At 46.3% G+C, this 19,418-nt stretch overlaps 1 protein-coding gene across 1 annotated transcript in view; it reads left to right on the forward strand.

Annotated features, from left to right (window-relative positions):
- MEMO1 (mediator of cell motility 1) overlaps window positions 1-19,418 on the forward strand; it is a 245,741-nt gene that overhangs the window by 113,638 nt on the left and 112,685 nt on the right. Inside the window, exons 2-3 of the mRNA XM_063917781.1 lie at window positions 1-82; window positions 16,062-16,130. Coding sequence (XP_063773851.1) covers window positions 1-82; window positions 16,062-16,130 — 151 coding nt within the window. The remainder of the gene's footprint in view (window positions 83-16,061; window positions 16,131-19,418) is intronic.

The following is a 19,418-nucleotide window of genomic DNA, read 5'->3' on the forward strand; positions in this document are numbered from 1 at the left end:
GACCCCAGTTGAGCGCTCAGTTGGATGGTTGGCTGTCCCAAGCACAGACCTCTAAAAGACCTGCAAGAGCCATTATTGCACCGTGAGTATGGTGATAATTGGTGCTTCATCAAAATACATACTTTTCCAGTGCACACTATCCTTTAGTTGGTTATACACTTTCTGATAACCAGAAGTTTGCGAGCATGAGTGAGAAATATTAAACATTGGCACCATTATCCGACATGCATGGAAATATGACAGCTTTCAGCTTTCTGTATGGTTCTCATGGAGGCCTTTTAGAGTCAGAACAGCTAGATGACTTTAGAGTGAGCCAGTGGTCCCAAACTTTGTTAAATCACAGCATACTATAGTATCAGGACTTTTTTTTTTCCCCCAACAGCTCCCCTAGGCCAAAAGGTTTTTACTGAGAAATTTAGCCCAAATGATTAAATAAAGTCAATTATGCATACATGCCATCCTTAAGTTCAGTTATATAATGGTGGACAGGGTTGCTTTTCTATTTGTACACACATTTTGGCAACCACCATCACTGGCCTTAATCACATTGATTGTAACTAATTCTATTTGGTACTGGTACACCAACCCAGGCACTCCTGCAAGTGTTTTGTGGCTTTCCATGGTTCCCTGGCACACAGTTTGGGAACCACTGAAGTATGAGATAATTGACCAGATCTCATTTAATTTTGGTACAGGTTGAGTATCCCATATCCAAAATGCTTGGGACCAGAAGTATTTTGGATATCAGATTATTCTGTATTTTGGAATAATTGCATACCATAATGAGATATCATGGCGATAGGACCCAAGTCTAAGCACAGAATGAATCTATGTATCCTATACACCTTATACACACAGGCTGAAGGTCATATTAGCTAATATTTTTAATAACTATGCATAAGACAAAATTTGTGTACATACACGCAATTCATTTGTTTCATATATACCTTATACACACAGCTTGAAGGTTATTTAATACAATATTTCTCTAACGTCCTAGTGGATGCTGGGTACTCCGTAAGGACCATGGGGAATAGACGGGCTCCGCAGGAGACATGGGCACTTTAAGAAAGAATTTAGATTCTGGTGTGCTCTGGCTCCTCCCTCTATGTCCCTCCTCCAGACCTCAGTTTGAATCTGTGCCCGGACGAGCTGGGTGCTGTTCAGTGAGCTCTCCTGAGCTTGCTGTAAGAAAGTGTTTTGTTAGGTTTTTTATTTTCAGGGAGCTCTGCTGGCAACAGACTCCCTGCATCGTGGGACTGAGGGGAGAGAAGCAGCCCTACTCTCTGCAGATAGGTCCTGCTTCTTAGGCTACTGGACACCATTAGCTCCAGAGGGATCGTGCACAGGATCTCACCCTCGTCGTCCGTTCCCAGAGCCGCGCCGCCGCCCCCCTCGCAGAGCCGGAAGACAGAAGCCGGGTGAGCATAAGAAGCAAGAAGACTTCAAAAGCGGCGGCAGAAGACTCCAGTCTTCACTGAGGTAGCGCACAGCACTGCAGCTGTGCGCCATTGCTCCCACACACACCCGCATACTCCGGTCACTGTAAGGGTGAAGGGCGCAGGGGGGGCGCCCTGGGCAGCAATTAGGACCTCTTGGCAAAAATTTTGCATATATAAAGTTGGGCACTGTATATATGTGTGAGCCCCCGCCAAAATATTGTACATAAAAGCGGGACAGAAGCCTGCCGCTGAGGGGGCGGGGCTTCTTCCTCAGCACTCACCAGCGCCATTTTTTCTCCACAGCTCCGCTGAGAGGAAGTTCCCCAGGCTCTCCCCTGCAGATACACGGTAGAAGAGGATAAAAAGAGAGGGGGGGCACATAATTAGGCGCAGAAATCATTATAACAGCGGCTACTGGGTTAACATTAAGTTACTGTGTTATTCCTGGGTTATATAGCGCTGGGGTGTGTGCTGGCATACTCTCTCTCTGTCTCTCCAAAGGGCCTTGTGGGGGAACTGTCTTCAAAACGAGCATTCCCTGTGTGTGTGGTGTGTCAGTACGCTTGTGTCGACATGTTTGACGAGGAAGGCTATGTGGAAACAGAATGTGGTGTCTCCGCCAACGGCGCCGACACCTGATTGGATGGATATGTGGAAGGTTTTAAATGATAATGTTAATTCCTTGCATAAAAGGTTGGATAAAGCTGAAGCCTTAGGACAGTCAGGGTCTCAGCCCGTGCCTGATCCTACGTCGCAGAGGCCGTCAGGGTCTCAGAAGCGCCCACTATCCCAAATTGTTGACACTGATACCGACATGGATTCTGACTCCAGTGTCGATTATGATGATGCAAAGTTACAGCCTAAATTGGCTAAATCCATCCGTTATATGATTATAGCAATTAAGGATGTGTTGCGCATCACAGAGGAAACCCCAGTCCCTGACGAGAGGGTTCATATGTATGGGGAAAAAAGGCAGGAGGTGACCTTCCCCCCCCTTCACACGAGCTAAATGAGTTATGTGAAAAGGCTTGGGAATCTCCAGATAAAAAACTGCAGATTTCCAAACTGATGCTTATGGCGTATCCTTTCCCGCCAACGGACAGGTTACGCTGGGAATCCTCCCCTAGGGTGGACAAAGCTTTAACACGCATATCAAAGAGGGTAGCCCTGCCGTCACAGGATACGGCCACCCTGAAAGATGCTGCGGATAGAAAGCAAGAGGGTACCCTGAAGTCCATTTATACACATTCAGGTACCTTACTAAGGCCGGCAATTGCGTCGGCCTGAGTGTGTAGTGCTGTAGCAGCATGGACGGATACCTTATCTGAGGAACTGGACACCTTAGACAAGGATACTATATTAATGACCCTGGGGCATATAAAAGACGCTGTCCTATATATGAGAGATGCTCAAAGAGACATTAGTCTACTGGGCTCTAGAATAAATGCTATGTCGATTTCTGCCAGAACGGTCCTGTGGACTCGGCAATGGACAGGTGATGCCGACTCAAAAAGGAACATGGAGGTTTTACCTTTACAAGGGTGAGGAATTGTTTGGGGAGGGTCTCTCGGACCTGGTCTCCACAGCTACTGCTGGAAAGTCAAATTTTTTGCCATATGTTTCCTCACAACCTAAGAAAGCACCGTATTACCAAATGCAGTCCTTTCGATCACAAAAAGGCAAGAAAGTCCGAGGTGCGTCCTTTCTTGCCAGAGGCAGGGGCAGAGGAAGGAAGCTGCACAACGCAGCTAGTTCCCAGGAGCAGAAGTCCTCCCCGGCTTCCACTAAATCCACCGCATGACGCTGGGGCTCCACAGGCGGAGCTAGGCCCGGTGGGGGCGCGTCTCCGAAATTTCAGCCACAAGTGGGTTCACTCCCAGTTGGATCCCTGGGCAATAGAGATTGTGTCTCAGGGATACAAGCTGGAATTCGAAGAGATGCCTCCTCACCGTTACCTCAAATCGGCCCTGCCAGCTTCCCCCTTAGTGAGGGAAATAGTGTTAACTGCTTTCACAAATTGTATCTTCAACAGGTGGTGGTCAAGGTTCCTCTCCTTCAACAAGGAAAGGGTTATTATGCGACCATGTTTGTGGTACCGAAACCGGACGGTTCGGTCAGACCCATATTGAACTTAAAATCCCTGAACATATACCTGAAAAGGTTTAAGTTCAAGATGGAATCGCTGAGAGCGGTCATCGCAAGCCTGGAAGGGGGGATTTTATGGTGTCTCTGGACATAAAGGATGCATACCTTCTTGTCCCCATTTATCCACCTCATCAGGCGTACCTCAGATTTGTGGTACAGGATTGGCATTACTAATTTCAGACGTTGCCGTCTGGTCTCTCCGCGGCACCGAGAATATTTACCAAGGTAATGGCGGAAATGATGGTACTCCTGCGGAAGCAAGGGGTCTCAATTATCCCATACTTGGACGATCTCCTCATAAAAGCGAGGTCAAGAGAGCAGTTGCTGATCAGCGTAACACGCTCTCTGGAAGTGTTACAACAACACGGCTAGATTCTGAATATTCCAAAGTTGCAGTTGATTCCTACGACTTGTCTGCCTTTCTTGGGCATGATTCTGGACACAGACCAGAAGAGGGGTTATCTCCCGATGGAGAAGGCTCAGGAACTCATGACACTGGTCAGAGACCTATTAAAACCAAAACAGGTGTCGGTGCATCACTGCACGCGAGTCCTGGGAAAGATGGTGGCATCATACGAGGCCATTTCCTTCCGTAGGTTCCATGCGAGGACCTTTCAATGGGATCTACTGGACAAGTGGTCCGGATCACATCTTCAGATGCATTGGTTAATCACCCTATCCCCCAGGGCCAGGGTGTCTCTCCTGTGGTGGCTGCAGAGTGCTCACCTTCTCGAAGGTCGCAGATTCGGCATTCAGGACTGGGTCCTGGTGACCACGGATGCAAGCCTCCGAGGGTGGGGGGCAGTCACACAGGGAAGAAATTTCCAAGGTCTGTGGTCAAGTCAGGAGACTTGCCTTCACATCAACATCCTGGAACTAAGGGCCATATACAACGCCCTACGTCAAGCGGAGTCCCTACTTCACGACCAACCGGTTCTGATTCAGTCAGACAACATCACCGCAGTGGCTCATGTGAACCGCCCAGGCGGCACAAGGAGCAGGGTGGCGATGGTAGAAGCCACCAGAATTCTTCGGTGGGCGGAGAATCACGTAAGCGCACTCTCAGCAGTGTTCATTCCGGGAGTGGACAACTGGGAAGCAGACTTCCTCAGCAGGCACGACCTCCACCCGGGAGAGTGGGGACTTCATCAAGAAGTCTTCACGCAGGTTGTAAGTGGGAACTGCCACAGGTGGACATGATGGCATCCCGCCTCAACAAAAAGCTAAAGAGGTATTGCGCCAGGTCAAGAGACCCTTGGGCGATAGCTGTAGACGCCCTGGTGACACCGTGGGTGTTCCAGTCGGTCTATGTATTTCCTCCTCTTCCTCTCATACACAAGGTGCTGAGAATCATAAGAAAAAGAGGAGTGAGAACAATACTCAGTGTTCCGGATTGGCCAAGAAGGACTTGGTATCCAGATCTGCAAGAAATGCTCACAGAGGACCCGTGGCCTCTGCCTCTAAGACAGGACTTGTTGCAACAGGGGCCCTGTCTGTTCTAAGACTTACCGCGGCTGCGTTTGACGGCATGGCGGTTGAACGCCGGATCCTAGCAGAAAAAGGCATTCCGGATGAGGTTATTCCTACGCTGATAAAGGCTAGGAAGGACGTGACGGCTCAACATTATCACCGTATATGGCGAAAATATGTGGCTTGGTGTGAGGCCAGGAATGCCCCTACGGAGGAATTCCAGCTGGGCCGTTTCCTTCACTTCCTACAGTCGGGAGTGACTTTGGGCCTAAAATTGGGTTCCATTAAGGTCCAGATTTCGGCCCTATCCATTTTCTTTCAAAAAGAACTGGCTTCTCTGCCTGAAGTTCAGACGTTTGTAAAGGGAGTGCTGCATATTCAGCCCCCTTTTGTGCCTCCAGTGGCACCTTGGGATCTTAACGTGGTGTTGAGTTTCCTGAAATCACACTGGTTTGAACCACTCAAAACGGTGGAATTGAAATATCTCACATGGAAGGTGGTCATGCTACTAGCCTTGGCTTCGGCTAGGCGTGTGTCAGAATTGGCGGCTTTGTCACATAAAAGCCCTTATCTGGTTTTCCATGCGGATAGAGCAGAATTGCGGACCCGACCACAATTTCTGCCGAAAGTGGTTTCATCCTTTCGTATAAACCAACCTATTGTGGTGCCTGTGGCTACTACTGACTTGGAGGATTCAGAGTTATTTGATGTGGTCAGGGCTTTGAAGGTTTATGTAGCCAGAACGGCTAGGGTCAGGAAAACAGAATCTTTGTTTATCCTGTATGCTTCCAACAAGCTTGGGGCGCCTGCTTCAAAGCAAACTATTGCTCGCTGGATCTGTAACATGATTCAGCAGGCTCATTCTGCGGCTGTTTGCAAGATGAAAGGAATACCACCTAGGTGGTTACCTGGCGCTAGATGAGGGGGTTCACCACAGCTGCTGCACAAAAAAGGGTTGGTCAGACCCAAGGATATATACACAAGAATACAACAAGGTAGCGCTAATGGTCATAAATGAGAATAGAAGGTCATAAAAACAACACAATTTAATTAAAAGGAGCAAAAATTGATATACAACATAATGTGCACTTGATAAAAAGAATAATCTCCTGTCAATGTAGAAGAGCGTAACTCCCACTAGGTATACTGGTATTAGATGTAGGAAGATTCAAAAAAACCTATTCCATTAAGATTAGTCCCAAAACAGTTCCATAGGAGGGTAATACAACACAGTTCGAAGAAAAATATTTACCACCGATATTGGCAAGGTATTTAAGCGAAAACAGCGTCCGCAAAGGCAGTTCCTTGTTGGGTGGCAGCTTGTGTTGGTTGTCAGTTTAGACAGTCCTCCATCCAATGGGTTCTATGCTTGGTAGCAGAGTGGGACTTGGTTCAGGTAACGGTCTTCCAATCGCTCAGTGGGAGTGAACAAACAGCAGCGGGTCTCACCAACGTGTTTCGTTGCGTTCACGCAACTTTTTCAAGGTACTCCTGACCCTGCTGTGAGGGGTTTATATACACCTTTCAATATGGTTGCTCATTTGCATATGTGATGTCACATGACCTTCTTAAACTCATTTAAATGACCAAATAATGACAGACTCAATCAGATATTAAATCTTATAAATATAAGAGTTTTAGATACATAAATAACATTTAAAAATCATACTATATCTTAATAAACAGCTTGTAATTTTCCGGTCACATGACCAGTAGTATTTGTATATAAATATATCAAACTCAAAACCAGGAATGGATCTCAAGAATAAAAGCATAATTTTAGAGAATAGTGGGGCGGGCTTAGACCGTGTTTTGAAGCCTACTTCAGTGAGCGTGGGAACTGTCTAATTACTATAGAGACAGCTGTTCAAAACCGGATGTGTCCCGCCGCGTCGTATCCGGACGTCACATCCGGACACACGTGACTAGTGACGCGGCCGGGTACGAGGATACCGCATCACATGATCACGTCTATGCCTACGTACATCCCGTGGGCCCATCTGCGCACGCGTGTAGTAACGCAGTGCGTCATTGAATCTACCCCTACTGACGTGTGTTGCCATGGAGATATTAAGTGCCGATGGTTCTACAATCACAGATTGGCAGCGCGTCCGTATGTCTCAGCACGCCAAAACGTCACCATGTATATCAATTTTTGCTCCTTTTAATTAAATTGTGTTGTTTTTATGACCTTCTATTCTCATTCTGCAGCTGGGTTGCCGCTGCCTAAATCAGTTAAGGCCCATTCCACAAGGAAAGTGGGCTCTTCTTGGGCGGCTGCCCGAGGGGTCTCGGCATTACAGCTTTGCCGAGCGGCTACTTGGTCAGGTTCAAACACCTTTGCAAAGTTCTACAAGTTTGATACCCTGGCTGAGGAGGACCTTGTGTTTGCTCAATCGGTGCTGCAGAGTCATCCGCACTCTCCCGCCCGTTTGGGAGCTTTGGTATAATCCCCATGGTCCTTACGGAGTCCCCAGCATCCACTAGGACGTTAGAGAAAACAAGATTTTACTTACCGGTAAATCTATTTCTCGTAGTCCGTAGTGGATGCTGGGCGCCAGTCCCAAGTGCGGACTTCTTCTTCAATGCTTGTATATAGTTATTGCGTAAATAAGGGTTATGCTATAGTTGCATCAGGGTTGATCTGATGCTCTGTTGTTGTTCATACTGTTAACTGGGTAAGTTTATCACAAGTTATACGGTGTGGCTGGTATGAGTCTTGCCCTGGATTTCCAAAATCCTTTCCTTGTACTGTCAGCTCTTCCGGGCACAGTTTCTCTAACTGAGGTCTGGAGGAGGGACATAGAGGGAGGAGCCAGAGCACACCAGAATCTAAATTATTTCTTAAAGTGCCCATGTCTCCTGCGGAGCCTGTCTATTCCCCATGGTCCTTACGGTGTCCCCAGCATCCACTACGGACTACGAGAAATAGATTTACCGGTAAGTAAAATCTTATTTTTTAATAACTTTGTGTATTAAACAAAGTTTGTGTACAATGAGCCATCAGAAAACAAAGGTTTCACTATCTCACTCAAAACATTACGTATTTTGGAATATTTGGATATGGGATACTCAACCTGTATCTGATTTCATGGCCTAAATTGACAGAGATCCTGATGCTAAACATTTATACATTGACTGGGAGTCAACCCATCTTGGGTTGCATTTCTAAAGGTGAGTACACACTAGGCGATGTGCTGGGTGCGCACCATCGCCTAGTGTGTCCTCCTCCCGGGCTGTGCAGCCTGATGGTGGGCATACACACTGTGCGATATTAAGCCGCGGCCAGTCCATGCATGCAGCTCATGGACAATAGTCCAAACTGAACTACGTGCACAGCCGTGGGAGGGGGACGATGGGCCCCGCGCATTGCTCATCATCCACAGCATACACACTGGACGATATAGTAAACGACATTGCTCAGGAAGCTCAAAATGAGCAACGTCGTTTACTTTATCTACAAATGTGTATACACCTTAACACTGATAGTGCTTGTAAACGATTCTTGAAAGGTGTGTTAGAGGTTGGGCTGTCTCAACATATTTATGGTAAATGAACTTGAGTGTTCGTTTTTGGATTAAAAAAAAAATGCATCTCTGCTTGATTTTCCTGAAAGCAAAGTACTTAGGCACTCATGCCGAGTTGATCGCTCACTAGCTATTTTTTGCAGAGCAGCGATCAGATAGACTCCTCCGTGGGAGGAGACTATTTTCGCTTTGCATGTGTGCGATCGCATGTGCAGCCGAGCGGGACGCAATTTTTTTTTTGCAGTTTCAGAGTAGGTCTGAATTTACTCAGCCCTTGCGATCACTTCAACCTGTCTTTGTCCCAGAATTGACGTCAGACACCCACCCTGCAAACACCTGGATACGCCTGCGTTTTCCCTACCACTCCCAGAAAACGGTCAGTTGACATCCATAAACGCTTTCTTCCTGTCAATCTCCTTGCGATCGGTTGTGTGAATGGATTCGTCGCTAGAAGCCTTGCACAGCAATGATGCGGCTTGTACCCGTATGACACGCGTGCGCAGTAGTAACCTAATCGCTGTGCTGCGAATACACGGCAGCGAGCGATGCCCGGTCTTTTACATGTTTTTGACATCAAATTATGGTCTATAAATTGGGAATATGAGCACTGTTTCTTGTAATCCCTTTCACTCAAATGCTTTTAGATACATGAGACACGTAATAGTTTTTCAGGTTTTGCTTTCTGCTTATAATGCTGTTCATTGGCTTTTTCAAGTTCTAGTTTTAGATATTTTTAATGTGTGTAAATAATAATAAAAAAAAAAGCACCTAAAAACTAAAGACATGTTGATACTACTTGTTTTTACAAATATTGATTAAGCCTTAATGAAGGCAAATATCTTATTCCATAAATAACATATTGAGATCTTCACGTGAGCTCCAGATTTGGTAAACTTTCAAAGGATGTAGACAACCATGAATAAACTTGTGAGTGACATAGGGAAGTGATGCCGGGTTTTGTATGATATGCTAGCGGTTGGGATGCTGGTGGTCAGTAGACCGACTGTGGCATCCTAATGTGGAGAATCCTGACAGGGGTTAGGTAAGTATTTTCCTACCCACCAATGCCCTTCCAACCTTAAACCCCCCCCCCCCCCCCCCTTCCCGCAGCCTAACCCTCACTCCCCAGCACCCTAACCCTCCCCGGAGGTGCCTAAACCTAACTATTCCTTTCCCGGAGCCCAACCCTCCCCCCACAGCCTAAACCTAACCCCCGTCCTACCACCACCACCATGTCCACAGCCCTGCTAAACCCTCGTTCTGGATCACTGAGATCCAGATCTCTGGGATCCTGACCGGCTATACCACCCGTGATACCACCTAAAAAGCATTTCTTTTATTTCTTAAGCTGTAATTTAAGTGGGACATGTCTCATCTCAAACAAAACATCTCTCTATAAAATCTCCTTCAGGGTGCAAAATAAATCCACTGTTAAAGCTTTTAAACATTTCAGAAAGAAAATTGGCAAAATATCACAAAAAAAGGGCTTAGAATATGTAAGGAGGAGTTGGGATTAGAATTTAAGGCTTTTGGCTGTCAGTTTGTCATTAGCAGATTAATAGTCCTAATAACCTTTGTGATATGACAAGGACTGAATGTGGAATGATCCATATATTTAGCAGGCCTAGCAAAGAATACAGAGAGACCTACATATTCACATTTTCTCTCTAGTCTGACTAACCTCTTCAGACATTGTTTTATAATGTAATAGCCACACGTTTCAATGTGGTACGAAGCAGAATTAATATAAAAGTAAATGACTTTATTCACTAGATGTCGGTTAAACCACGGCATATAAGGAATTACATTGATTTGTAACAGGGATTTATGATGATATTTAGAGGTACTGTATAGCAATGATACTATATTGAACAGAGACTTTGAGGAGGCAGGATCTACAATGTTTTCCATATGCATAAACCTTTTTAACATGACTTTATAAAAACTTGATGAGGCTGATGCAGAGACTGAAGCAAGTCAACCCTGCTTGCACTACTTTGCATGCATGGAGAAAGATAAATGTATTTGCCCTTATTCGGTCATACGAATATATGCGACTGCACCGCCCCTGTCTGTGCTTTGCTTCATAGCTGTCACACTTATCAGTGTGTGGTTGTACCAGCCTTATCCATGGTGCAAGGGGTCCCTCTGAAATCCGTTATAGCTATGTGTTCTCCAACTTTGCATATACTGCAGAGCCGCTGACGCTCCCCCATTAGACTTAACAGCGCACGCGCTATGTTAAAAATACTTTAGATCCTTCCACAAGTGATTTGCATTCCACTCTGAATCAGCCCCCCTATTTCTTTTTCATCCACTGGGGTCACTGGAGTACTCTTGGGATATGGATGGAGCATTAGCAGGATAGGCACAATTGAATATTTAAATTAGTAACTCTTCTCCCTCCTCCATACTCCCAAAGTACCTCTGTTTTTTCTGTGCTCAATGAGGATAGAGCACACGTGGAGAATTCCACGGTGTTTCTATTTTTTACTTTTATTTTTATTTTTACTCTCAATCCCTTCCCAGCTTATAAAGAAGCTTGGGTCCGGGATTGTGGAAGCTGCTGCATGCAGCTATATATTGGCTTGTTGGCGCTCACCAGAAGAGCACCGCCATAGACCATATACAGCTCAGCTACTTTCACTGAGCTGCAGGAGGGAGCTGGACGGAGCTTATACCAGAAGCCCCTCATAGCCTCCAACATCCTTGTCAGGTAAGGCGGGCAGGCACCACTCCTTTTATGTATATTGCTGGGGGTAGGGGCGGTCAGCTCATGCTGCCGCCTGCCATGTGGGGTCTGGAAAGTTGTTTTTTCTTCTTCTTTTTTTCTCTCTCTTATCTGCACCCTGCGCCGCTGCTACTACGCTGCCTACAGCACCCCCAGCCGCCCGCCAGCACCGCCCACAACCCAGCTGCGAACTGCAGCCGCCGCTGGGCGCTCTCCACCGCTCGGCTTCCTGCGCCGCTAGCTCTCCCCCTCCCCTCCCGCTTCAGAGCTCCAGAGCTGCGACCGGCGGCTGGTGCGGCTCTGTATACCGGGGGGGGGGGGGGGGGAGAAGAGGGGAGGCTGACCGCGGACAGCGCTCACTGCTGCCGCGGTCTATCTGTGAGGAGGACGTCGCGGGGGAGAGGGGAGGATTGTGCCCGCATAGCAGCGGGAGGCCCCATAATCTAAGCTGCATTTTAATGCAGCAGCATAACTCAGGCAGTTAAACTGTGTAAAGATCATTATATGCACAGCAGCAGAAACAGCTGGGTATATAGATAGAGAGATATAGATCTGCTTTATTATATTAAGCACATGGCTGGGGGCCATTTTAACCATACTTCCTGCTTCTTCTTCCAGGAAGTTTGTTGTCCTACAACACTCGGCCACTGGAGGGAGCAGGGGTGTTACTAGGAATTTTGTACAGATCAGGTTTCATATAGTGTAGGCCACGTGCACTGCTTTTCGGGCTTATATACACTTTAGTAACATTTTTACTGAGTCGTGGGACTGTCTGTCTTTGTCTGCTTGTCTGTCTCTGTACATAATGATTAAGGCTAATGCCAAATAAAAAAAGCAGCTGCAATGTCTGTGTGAGTGTGTTACCTGGGGGATCTACCACATTCACAGTATGTTTTGTAAATACAGCTACAAATACGAACCCTTACCCTCAGCCTCCATGGGCAAGGCTTGAGGATGTAATGACTGGTTTACAATCGGAAATTGCCGCTGCACGTAAGGAGCGGGAGGCTGCCAGGTCTGAGGCTAGTGCTATACCTCTTGAGATACCAATAGGGGCTCAGGAGACGTCCAGGACTTTGCAAAAAGTCCAAGTCTAGCTCAATTCCGAAAGATCGTTATCATTTGTTTCATAACTACCAGTTTCAGCTATGTTGCATTATGACGATTCAATGCCAGACCTCATATCGCAAGAAGAAAATGAGGAGGGTGAGTTGGGCCAGGAGTCGTCCAATAGTGAGGTTACTGATAGCCCGGCCATTGATAATCTCATCAGGGCTGTACGTCAGGTTCTAGATTTTACAGAGACTGAAGAACCTCTTTCAAATGATGAAGTGTTATTTGCTAAACTACAGAGATCTCCGGTGTGTTTTCCTTATTCAGATTCTCTTAATAAGCAGTTAACAGAGGCATGGAAGAATCCGGATAAACTGTTTTCTATACCTCGCTGGTCTCTATCTAGTTACCTGTTCCCAGAGTCTGACGTTGAAATGGGAAAATCCACCGGCTGTGGATTCGTCAATGTCAAAACTTTCTAAAAAGTTAACCATTCCAGTACCAGTTTCTACTATGCCTAAAGACCCGTCAGAGTATAAGCTAGAAGCTATGCTAAAGTCAATGTATACAGCAGTAGGGGTGTTGCTTAGACCTGCTTTAGTGGGAGTTTGGGTGAATAAGGCTGTAATTGCGTGGATAACATAGCTCAAGTCAGCTCTACAGGAAGATCAACTTATACTTCTCGCTGATCACATCTGTGAATCTGTTGAATATCTCTGTTCGGCTTCTATGGACGAGAGGAGAGGAGTCTGTTTTCCTACCATTGCCTACACAGGTACCTAGACGGAAATACTCTGGACCAGCGTTCAAATCCTTTAGACCTCAGCCCTTTCGAGGCCGTAGTAGAGGAATAACCACACACTGTAGACGTGGTGGAGGACGTGGTTTTCAGCAAACCACTAACCGTCATCTGGATGCTAAGGCCGCCGGCAAGCCAGTGGCATGACTATCTTCCAGCCCATCTCGGATCTTCAGTGGTGGGAGCACGCCTTCAGACGTTTCACTGGGCGTGGTTCCAGACATCCTCAGATGGGTGGATCCGCAAGTTAGTGTTCAACGGTTAAAAAATAGAGTTCGATTATCTTCCACCAATGCGATTTTTCAAGACGGGTCTGCCTGTGTCAGAAGACAAAAAGGCGGCCCTGCAGACCGAGATTCAGTCTCTCGTAGATTCAGCAGTTTTGATTCCGGTTCCAGTTCACCAACAAGGTCAAGATTATTATTCCAGTCTTTTTGTAGTTCCAAAGCCGGATGGCTCTGTCAGACCGATATTGAACCTAAAGGGGCTCAATCAGTACGTCACTTACTACAGATTCAAGATGAAATCCCTGCAGTCAGTGATTGCAGGTTTAGAGCCACAGGAATTCATGATTTTGATGGATCTCAAGGAGGTGTACTTACACATTCCAATTTGGCCGCCGCATCAGGCCTACTTAAGGTTTGCAGTACAACATGTGAATGCTGATTATTTTACAGGACAAAAAGCAATACCTTAATACACTTAAATTCGAGCCACTGTAAGTAATCCTTACCCTACGTACTTTTTACACAGCGTACAAGAGCCCGTACCGTGTACGCACTTTGCGTACACATGCCGCGACGGACGTACACAGTACACGCAGTGCATATACACACACAGACATGCTGTTAGCACATTTCAGATACACGTGTGATAGAAATACACCTTAAACCTTTAGCAGAAAATGGGACACGACACCAATTGTATTTAAAAAACAATGTTGGGGTCCAACCCACCAACGGTTATTTTATTTAGCAGGGGGTTACAATAATAACATAATACAATATGAGAAAAAGGCTACTCGCAGGCGATCCTTGGCCGCTCCCGCTACGTCCGGACCTGTTACAACAGGGTCCGTTCCTTTACCCCGGTTTAGCGCGGCTGCGTTTGACGGGGTGGCTGTTGAAACCGCCCTCTTAAGACGAGAGGGCATTCCAGAATCGGTTATACCATCCATGTTACGTGCTAGAAAGCCAGTTACGGCAGCTCATTATCACAGGATTTGGCGTGCCTATATAGGGTGGTGTGAAGCTCGGAAGTTTCCGACCTCATCTTTCAAGTTATCCCGTCTTTTGCTATTTTTACAGACTGGGTTAGATGGAGGAATACGTTTATCTACATTAAAGGTGCAGGTTTCTGCCTTGTTAATTTACTTTCAAAAGCGTTTGGCCCTTTTGCCTACAGTACACATTTTTCTACAAGGTGTCCTCAGAGTACAACCTCCATTTATACCACCTACAGCTCCATGGGACTTGAATCTGGTTTTAGATTTTTTACAGTCTTCATTTTCCTTACAACAAGTGGATGTTAAGTTTCTCACTTGGAAATACAGTTTTTCTCTTAGCCTTGGCTTCAGCAAGGCGTGTTTCAGAATTGGGTGCCTTGTCATGCAAGCCACCGTATCTGGTGTTTCATGATAATAGAGCGGAACTTCGGATGAATCTCGCTTTCCTACCAAAGGTAGTATCTTCTTTTTCACATCAATCAACCAATCGTAGTTCCTGTGTAATCAGGAAGTTCAGGAACTCCAGCTACTTTGGATGTGGTACGCGCACTACGCGTTTATGTAGCCTGAATATCAACTGTTCGTAAAACGGATACATTATTTGTTCTCTATGATGCAGTCAAAATGGTTTGGCCAGCTTCCAAGCAGACCTTATCCAGATGGATTAAGCTGACGATACGTCAGGCTTACCTTCATGCTAGGCTACAACCGCCTACATCAGTTTCAGCTCATTCCACACGTTCTGTGGGAACTTCATGGGCAGCAGGTCGGGGAGCTTCTACGGCGCAACTTTGCCGTGCGGCTATATGGTCATCAGTGCACACGTTTGTGCGCTTTTACAAGTTTGCGGCATCAGCATCTAGCTTTGGCCGTCTAGTGTTACAGGTGCCAAACTGCTCTCCCGCCCAAGGGGAAAACTTTGGTACGTCCCAAGAGTACTCCAGTGACCCCTAGTGGATGAAAAAGAAAATAGGATTTTGGTACTTGCTAGATAAATCCTTTTCTTTGAATCCACAGGGGGCACCGGATGCACACCCAGAGCAGTTTTTACCTGTCTTGTGGTAAGTTCAGTGGATCTTATGGTAACACATTCTCACCGACTTGTTCAAATGTTCAGGTTATAGCGATTATGGTGTCAGCTGTTTAGTTGTCTGTTACGTTATGTGTCAACTTCATTGTTGTCCATTATGTTATAATGTTATATGTAATTCTCTATTGTTCATCTTCTCTATCGCTCCTAATCGGCTCAGTAAAAAACACTGAGGTACTTTGGGAGTATGGAGGAGGGAGGAGAGTTACTAATTTAAATATTCAATTTTGCCTATCCTGCTAACGCCCCGTCCGTATCCCAAGAGTACTCCAGTGCCCCTGTGGATTCAAAGAAAAGTATTTATCTGGTAAGTACCAAAATCCTATTTTTCAGCATGCTTTTCTCTATCCATAGTGGATTTCACTATCCATAGTGCTTAACGTTATAATTCTGTCTCTTGGTTATTGGGTGAGTTTGTTTGACAATGATTTTGCAAATAAAATGACTTGCATTAATGTTTCTGCAACTTTTTTTCTCTCAGTAAGTCAAAACATCTATGAAGTAACAAATGGAATAGATGTTAATGTATTATTCTGAACACCAATAATTAACTATTGCTTAATCTCTTTGGTCTTCTAGTCATGCTGGATACACCTATTGTGGATCCTGTGCTGCTCATGGGTACAAGCAGATAGACCCTTCAATTACGTAAGTCTTGTAATTGCGTTAGTGAGGTACATTATGACATTGTAATCATTTATTTTTTTATTTTTTATTTTTTGCACCTTAACCAGATGTTCTTCACCGTAGAATTCTTCTCTAGACATACCCACATATTACCATCTTTGAGTTGATTTGAATGGCAGGGCTTCTTTCAGCATCACCAGGGTGGAGTTTTCGGTCTTACGCATCCAAGTTTGTATTTTCCCCTGCTGTCTAACAGCCATGCAGTGTTTGTTTGAAAAGAAATAAAACTTAGGGTGCGCAAAAAAAAAACTTAATCGCCCCCTATCTCCCATCTAAAGTGACTGGAGATCGGGAGGGTGCAATTCAGTTTTTTTTTTTTTTTTAAAGTGCTGATCACGCCCATACAGTCCAGGTGTGGCCGTGTAAAATGTCTAAACTCGACTAAACTGCTGGGCGTGATGTGGAAAGTGCCTTTTGGGCGCCCAAACGGGTCATGTTTTGCTCATTTATTCTTGCCAGCACCGGGGGGGAGGAGGCTGCAAGAGGAAATGTCTCAAAGCAGCATATACTGTGAACAGAGTTAGGAACTAGTTAGTCCCCGAAAAGTTATCATACACTATCCAAAAAGTATTCGAAGTGTTTGTGCACTTTTTTGGGACTAACTAGTTCCTAACTTGATTCACAGTATATGTTGCTTTGAGCTTTGCTTGAAGTGTTTTGTTTAACTATTACACTCTGTACCAATACACACTGTTTCTCCTTCGTCCTAGAGGATGCTGGGGACTCCAAAAGGACCATGGGGTATAGACGGGATCCGCAGGAGACATGGGCACACTATAAGACTTTGGGTGTGGACTGGCTCCTCCCTCTGTGCCCCTCCTCCAGACCTCAGTTAGATTCTGTGCCCAGAGGAGACTGGGCACACACTAGGGGAGCTCTACAGAGTTTCTCTAAAAAGACTTTTGTTAGGTTTATTATTTTCAGGGAGCACTGCTGGCAACGGGCTCCCTGTTTCGTGGGACTGAGGGGAGAGAAGCAGACCTACTTCTGTGAGTTGATAGGCTCTGCTTCTTTGGCTACTGGACACCATTAGCTCCAGAGGGTCTGATCACTTGGGTCGCCTAGCTGCTCGTTCCCGGAGCCGCGACGCCGTCCCCCTCACCGAGCCAGAAGATAGAAGACAGGTGAGTAACCGAAGCAAAGAAAGCGTCTGAAGGCAGCAGAAGACTTCCGTCTTCCTGAGGTACCGCGCAGCGGTCGCGCTGTGCCATTGCTTCCGCTCACACAGGCACTACATGGGTGCAGTGGGGGCGCCCTGGGCAGCAATAAAAACCTCATTTATAGGGACTGGCAGCTATATATAGTGCATAGGCACTGTTAGGAGACCCCCGTCAGTATAATTAATAGCGGGACCGAAGCGGCCCATTTAGGGAGCGGGGCTTCGTCCTCCAGCTCTGAAGCTCACAGCTTGCAGCAGAGACGCTGCTCCTGGCCCTTCACTGCTGTCACAAGTAACAAGGTGCTAAAAACAAGGGGGGGGGACATAAATTTGGTGTTGGTTATTTATATATAACAAGCGCTTATAGGTCTGGGGCATTGTTGTTTTCTTCAGACCGGTGGGGCGCTGGGTGTGAGCTGGCAAACTCCTTCTCTGTCTCTCTGAAAGGCCTTACTGTGGGTCTGTCCCCTTTAGCCCAGTGTGTTTGGGGGTGTCGGTACGTGTGTGTCGACATGGCACAAACTGAATGCTCTTCCCAGGAGGAGGTGCGTATGGGAGCAGAACAGAATAAAGGAGTGACTCCGTCGGCACCGCCGACTGCTGATTGGGTTGAGATATGGAGTGTGTTAAATAACAGTGTGGCTTTATTGCATAAGAGGTTAGACAAATCTGAGTCTCAGAACAAAGCATGGAGACAATCCATGGGTGACGTGGGGCCACACACTCAGACCCCCTCAGGGTCCCAAAAACGTTCACTTACCCAGATAGCAGACACTGATACCGACACGGATTCCGACTCCAGTGTTGACTATAATGATGCGAAGTTGCATCCTAAAGTGGCTAAGAGTCAGGTATTCTGGGCTGGGGTCGGGTCGATTCTGGAACATACGGGGATACCGAGAGGTTTGCTGACTCCGAGATTTTGTATTTTGGGGGTGGGCGATCCTGACTCTGGGTCCCGTTGGGAAAGCATGTATGCCCGCAGCGTGTGCGCTCTTGCAAAGGTGTGTATTGCGCGGACATGGATGGCCCGCGTCCTCCCACGATACCTGCTTTCAAAGGTTTGGTAAACGATACCCTATTAAAAGAACGCTATGTATATAAGAAATATAATGCCCTTACCAAATACGAGAAGATATGGTCTCCCTGGATCAATTCCACATACTCCTCCCTTGCCCTTCAGATTTAGAGGGCACCGGCTTTCGCTGCGGAGCGCTATTTGGGCACTGGGCCGAACCTTTATCTCTCCTTTAACGTAGTTGTTTAACTATCTAGCTGCCACACCACACCATACACACCTTAGCTTGACTAGGCTTGAGTTTGTTTCAGGGGGTTTTGTTCGGGGGTAGTGGGGTTGTGGGCTATACAAGGCCTACTAGACGGGGTAATACAATAAAGGTTTGGGGAGAAAATATCTAAAATGTTAAGTATGTGAATCATGATCTGTTTACAGACTTCAGAAAATATGTATATTGTGGGAAGACTGCACGGGAATAGCAATACGGGGAATGTCATTCGTATATGTATACCCTTGGAGACAAGTATGATTCAGAATATCGTGTAATACCAAATGTGCTTCCCAGTGTACACTGAAATGTCTGTATCTTTACTATGCTGTTGAATAAAAATTACTCTATTTAAAAAAAAAAAAGTGGCTAAGAGTATTCAATACATGATAGTGGCGATAAAAGACGTGTTACATATTACGGAAGACCCCGCTGTTCCTGAGACGAGGGTCTGTATGTTTAAGGGGAAGAAACCGGAGGTAACGTTTCCTCCCTCTCATGAACTGAATGCCCTTTTTGAAAAAGCCTGCGAAACGCCTGACACGAGGTGGCACATTCCCAGGAGGATTGCTATGGCATACCTGTTTCCTTCTCAGGATAGGGTTGGGTGGGAGGCGACACCCACGGTAGACAAAGCTGCAGCGCGATTGTCCAAGAAGGTAGCACTACCGTCTCCTGAAATGCCGACCCTTAAGGATCCTGCTGATGGTAGGCAGGAAGCTACCTTGAAATCTATTTATGTCACGACAGGTACGCTGCTCAGGCCAGCTGTGGCTTTGGCGTGGGTGAGTAACGCGATTGAAA

Source organism: Pseudophryne corroboree, chromosome 4 (assembly GCF_028390025.1).
Source record: "Pseudophryne corroboree isolate aPseCor3 chromosome 4, aPseCor3.hap2, whole genome shotgun sequence".
In the NCBI taxonomy this organism is placed as follows: Eukaryota; Metazoa; Chordata; class Amphibia; order Anura; family Myobatrachidae; genus Pseudophryne; species Pseudophryne corroboree.